At 40.9% G+C, this 5,761-nt stretch overlaps 1 protein-coding gene across 2 annotated transcripts; it reads left to right on the top strand.

Annotated features, from left to right (window-relative positions):
- Positions 1-229: 229 nt before the first annotated feature.
- Positions 230-3,587, top strand: RB195_002876 (uncharacterized protein; the record flags this gene model as incomplete). 2 transcript variants are annotated; one of them, XM_013442422.2, is made up of 10 exons in its annotated part: positions 230-401; positions 461-604; positions 1,219-1,350; positions 1,670-1,799; positions 2,230-2,343; positions 2,428-2,527; positions 2,896-2,979; positions 3,059-3,168; positions 3,222-3,334; positions 3,403-3,587. In XM_013442422.2, 10 exons carry the CDS (start codon positions 230-232, stop codon positions 3,585-3,587), a joined length of 1,284 nt encoding a protein of 427 aa, XP_013297876.2. The 2 variants fall into 2 exon arrangements, with proteins under 2 accessions (XP_013297876.2, XP_064056207.1); XM_064200326.1 differs by having other exon boundaries at positions 239-401.
- Positions 3,588-5,761: the final 2,174 nt, after the last annotated feature.

Raw genomic sequence — 5,761 nt, 5'->3', positions numbered from 1 at the left:
TGTAAGTTCTTCACAGCTATTCCACGTATTCTGAAGCTGCAACTTACATTCAGAAAATCCTCAAACTCCATCTTCACAGCGATCTGGATTAACTGCCGATCTATTGAATACGTATCTTTCGTGCTGCTTTCGTACTCCACTCAGAGTATCCCTTATCTTCCACTGAGCACATCTCGTTCATTTTCTTTTCAGGGTGCCATTACAATTCCGACTTCTGAATAGTACGCGGATGGTCAGCATGGAAGAAAACAATGAGGTTAAAGAAGAAGAGAAACCACAAGAACAAAGCGATAGCCAAGAAAACAATGACACCAAACATAAAATGCCGCAAACCACTTATGTTCGTCTCCGCGGCTTACCGTATTCGTCAAAAGAAAGTGATATCCGAGCGTTTCTTGATGGTAAGCATCGTACTTTGGACGAAAGGTATGCTTTTTCTTCTAAACTTGGCTTTCATTAGGTATTCCGGTCACTACGATTACAATGAGCTCTTCGTACAATGGTCGCCCAAGTGGGGAGTGTTACTGTGAGTTACCGACCAAGCAAGACGTGCTAAAGGCGCTAGACTTTCACTGCAAGGAAATGGAGGGCAGATATATCGAAAGTGAGCACGTTTTCACTTTGAATCGCCATCATCTGTTGCCGTTTCATGTCTCTGGCTGCCGATTAAAGTATTCAACTGACTAACGGTATCTCTCCTTTGAAATGACGAGTTCACCACACTTTGGAGTCCTTACTTCTGAAATTGCAGAATAGATCAGTACTCGTCTTACTTGTTCTGGTGCAGCCTTTACAAGTTCGCTGTTCAAAAATCTTATGCAGAAAATTTTTGTCTGAAAGTTTCGACTTTTCTGCTTTGGTTTCTGCTCTGGTGGGCTTAGAGTAATTACTACTTCCCAATGGGTTAAAGTGGTGTGGTTGGGTTTCTTCTCTTTTTAATTAAATCAGTCTCAATCTCCACATCTCTTCTATTCTCCTATTTCATCACGCTTTTTCAGCAGTTTTTCAGTTTGCTGTTCCTAACTGAGAATTTCTCAGTAGTGGTAGTGTAGTTCATCTTTATATAACAGCAACAAATGGATTTGAGCTGGGAGTTTCTGCCTCGAGGTCTTTGATCTTTGTTTGTTGTGTCCCATCTACCATTTTGGTCCCCGTTCGATCCACATAACTAGCATGACACACCTCACATCATCTGATTCCTCACTACGCTATTTTCAGTTTTCACTGTATCCATCGATGAACTCACTAATCTTAAACGTGCTGGACTTGTAACGGACGAGGGTAAAGTGATTCGATTGCGTGGCCTTCCTTTCTCTGCTACAGTTCAGGATGTTAAGAATTTCTTCAAAGGTAGGTGGAACTTATGCGTGGAATCACCGTTAATGCTTCAGAGCTAAAGTTTTCATTCGGAATTTTGACTATACTTCTGAAGTAGGGACTCGGTGTTGCGGGTATCGGGACATGGCGGTGTCTTTTCCCATGGTTCCTCAACACTAAAGCCTGAAGTTTGATAGCCATTTCGAGACTCAAATCATGAGCCTGGTTTTTGATATCAATAAATTAATTTTTACTTTGTATAACTTAAAAGGTCTGGTATTGCACGTTTTTACGTTATTGCCTAATATAGTTTGAGGGAATCGCTTAAAGTTAAGCGGTGGTTGTGTGTCAGGGCTAAACTGTGAAGAGGTGGTATTCGGGCGTACGGGAGGGCGGCCTAGCGGGGAAGCTTTCGTACGTCTCGCCAGCAGGGATGAAGCCTCCAAAGCACTCGATTTCAACAAGCAACATATGGGAAGCAGGTGGGAGCAGTGGGCTCTAGATTTATGCTTAGTTTTTTGGCTTTTATATGATGACTCCGAATTTTTCCTAGTTCTCTCATAAAGTTATTCATCACTGTTGATTTCTTTTTCTTGTTGTTCTTTCATTTTCTTACTTGCAGTTAAGTCTTCTTTATAGCACATCCATAGATGCGATAGTCGGAGCCGGTGCTCCGCCACTTTGCACTTTTATGTTTGACGAAGGGACCGCTTTCTTTTGGACGGTCGGCGGAGGGATCCTTATTACTTGAGCTGCACCCCGTGAGCTAGATCACGTTTACCTGAGGAGGGTCCGGCTCGCCCCTATCGCACCTATGGATACATCTGTTTTCCTCTTCCAGTTTTTCTCTTGCTCTTGCTCCTTGCTTGTTTTATTTGTTTCTTACCAGTGGAAGTAGTCGTGATTGTCTAGGTATATTGAAGTTTTCCGAACCACTGTCGATGACATGGAGCGGAATCGCCCTCGCAGCTACGACAGTGGCTACATTCGCCCACTTTTTGACTCAAAAGGATATGAATATTCACCGTGAGTTGTTCTGCTTTCCCTGTATTTGTGTTGATTTTCGACCTAGTTGTTACCAAATGCTGAAATTTTTATCGCTTTGTACAGGAGAGGGGTTCGTGGAGGCATGCGATCAGCTCCGTATGACATTCCACGTGGTGGGTATGGAAGATACGATGATTATGATGACTTTTCTCCACCTACAAAGGTTTGTGTTATGCGTTGTAGTAAAAAAAAACAAACAAATTTATGTTGAGGTTCCAAAGCAAGAAAAAATTTTAACCATTAGTTCGTTGTTGTGTTTGTTAGCTTGTTTTTGTGAATTAAAAGCATATGTTAGTGATACAGCTTGGATGATTTGAGAAAATTAAACTTCGCCACAGAATAATCAGCATTGCATTCTTTCTTTTTGTTAGTAAGAAAAGTCTGAGTATCACGTAGACCTATCTTTTTTACGCTGCCGAGGGGTAGATAATGTCTGACTATTTATGTAAATCTAAAAATGAGCGTAAGGACAATATGGTTCGAATTTAGATGTGATAAAATACAAACAATATTTCAGATCATTGTTTTCAGATATTCATGCGTGGACTTCCGTTCGACGCTGACTGTTACATGATCGAACAGTTCTTCGCTCCTCTTCGATGTCTTGAAATCAGCGTTAGCCTTTTTTTCATTTCTCAGCAACTTTTTTTTTATCCTGCAAAATGTCCGCATCGTTCTGATCATCTCTGTTAAGTTGGGATTTAACGATGAACGACGTCCATCTGGGGACGCAATGGTCGAGTTTGGCACAACTGCAGAGGCGCGCGAGGCCTTCACCAGAAATAAGGCTATGATGGGGAAGAGGTATGCGTGTTTGCAGGTTAGGAGCAGCTCGGAAGGGACAGTTGTTGTTCCAGATACGTCGAATTGTTTGGGGCAAACGATATGCCGAGTACTATGCGAAGACTTACCTGGCGTGTTATTGGAGGTCAACCAGCACCGAGACCACTCGCACTGCTATCACCAAGAAGTGTGTTCTTTTTGTTTTATGGTTCATAATGTTTTCAGCCCTTCTAGAAGGGAAATCGGAGTTTCCAGGTGGTTACGACTCACCTTATGGCGGTTCATATGGTGGTGGTTATGGAGGTGGATACAGTGGTCGAGGTGGCTATGAGCCAGCAGCACCAGGACCTTTCCGCAGCTACGGCAGCAGTAGTATCATGGGTGGTGGCGGAGGTATGGGCCGATCATCGCGTAGTGGCAGGCGTAGCGGAGGATGGTAGCGTCAATACTTGCAGTCGTAATGCCTGTTTGACCGACATAAACATAAGTTCTTGCAAACAAAGTAATCTCTACATTCTCATCCTTGTCTCCCGTACCTGTATAATCGTTGGGTCTTTTCTTGTAAAGTCGCATTTTTCTTCGATTTAGGATAGGATTTGCTTCTATGATCTTCTTCTATTTTATTTGTTGTGTTAGCTTGGTCTTTTTTGTTTTGATTTCTCTCTGAAATTCTCTTGTTTTCTCGTTCGATTCATGTAACTTGTGTTGTGTACTTAATGTGCTTGTTGTGTGTACCGCATTCGTCCAATGAATATTTGTTCTATTGAATTTCGAATGAAGAATTCGTTTCGAAGATCGATATAATCAAGTATATGCACACGAGAAATTTCCGCTGTTGGGAGATTGACTGTTGTGAATAGAAGATGGTATGCAATTCCCTTTTTTTTTTTTTTATTTTTTTTATTTTAACTGATTTCCTTGAGCTGTAGCCAAGATTGGTATCGATCTTTATTAAACAGCGGTATGCACATTGCTGGAGAAGGCAGTGTCATCCGTGATTGTTGTCACGTTGTTTTGTACGTTGTTCAAGAATGATAGTCGTTTTGGGCCATAACATAACACATAACAGTGGCCATAACATAAGCCTTGGATTCAAATGGGTGAATTTGCTTAATAATGGTATCATCATGGTGTTGCTATGCTAAGTAGGATAAAGGCAGTGAGTACTTAGATTGGGTGCGCGCTTGTACGTTGTTCAAGAATGATGCATATCAGGAAACTGAAGACGTTGAGATTTTTGTGAGAAAATGTAGAGTTGCAGTCGTGGATTTCGAGTATAAGGATAGTCACCCTCAATTCACCTTAGTTGTCCTGAGAAATGGGATGGAAAACGGCTTTGGTTGCTCAGGTGCGTCAGTCCGCGCCATCCTATCGCAAGCGAGCCGGCAAAAATCAATGAATTCTCCTATCGAACCAACAGCAACTATGGAAAGGAATGTAGTCATATGAGCAGGGGCGGTTTCCATGCCGTTTTTCGAGACGATTAGGGAGAATTTAGGGTGGCTCTTGTACTCGTCGTGATCTGCAAACTAACTTCGTCAATTTGTTGATATGCTGAAGGAAAACAACTCAAAAATTTAAACGCATAACGAATAAGAATGATAGACTGAACTACTTGGATTGAATTCGCAGGAACATTTTGTAAAGTTTGGATAAAAAAGCGCTCTTCCGCATGGTCCCAGGGATCAGTTGCGTTGCGAAATTGTGCTGTGCTAATAATTTTAGATCTCGTTTGATGCGACCTAGTGTTCCTTGTATTTGTATCTTATGAATTATAGCACTTCCAATAACATCCATATTTTTAATCAATGAGACATGTTTCAGTTAGCAGCGCTTAACTGGTGTTTTGGTTTTGTCGTTCCTTATCTCTTGAAAGTTTACCATTGCGAATAAGTAATGAAGGATCACTTCATTCGCTGAAAAAGCTAATCTTTTCGAATTTTCAAACATGAGAGAGCAGATAAGTTTTTGGTTAAGATATAGTTGAGGAGGGGCGTTCAGTGGGCGCCCTTATTTCTGCAAGTAAATAACTAAACTAGTCGGGGACCCAAGAACTAAGCATTAGTCTTAGAGGATCTATGACATGTAAACTAAAGTTACTAAGAGAAAAGGTAAGATAGAGCGTCCAGAAATAAGGACGCCTCTGAGTGTCACGAACTTCAATCTTCACATTTTTGCGTACATGTGTCTTTGTTTTCTGTATTCTTGACAGTTCCTATCAAGCTTTTTCATTCTTGGCCTGTGAATCATTAGAAAATTATCATTAGAAAGTGAAACTACTTTTAACAATCTTGCGCAGAACTCTGCCTGTTTTTGTTCTGCAGTTTGACTCATAACTCTTATTTAGATAGGTGGATAATTTAACTAACGAGGTTATAATTTTTGTACTTATACTACTTTACTTTTCTTGGGGAAATGTGCCAATGAGCTTAATGTAATTGTATTATATTGTTGTCTGTAAACCGCCTAACCCTTGCCTATGTACAGTTATGGCAACGAGCCTTTTCACTATTTTTTACCTTTTGATTTTATCCTGCTTCTGCTGTAGAGTCATTGAGGATTTGAAGTGCTGTATTGAAATTCCAGAAAAGTCTCTACTACTTTGTTGGATTAA

Source organism: Necator americanus, chromosome IV, assembly GCF_031761385.1.
Source record: "Necator americanus strain Aroian chromosome IV, whole genome shotgun sequence".
In the NCBI taxonomy this organism is placed as follows: Eukaryota; Metazoa; Nematoda; class Chromadorea; order Rhabditida; family Ancylostomatidae; genus Necator; species Necator americanus.
Note: the sequence above shows the minus strand (reverse complement) of the source record. Positions and strands in the feature narration are given on the sequence as shown.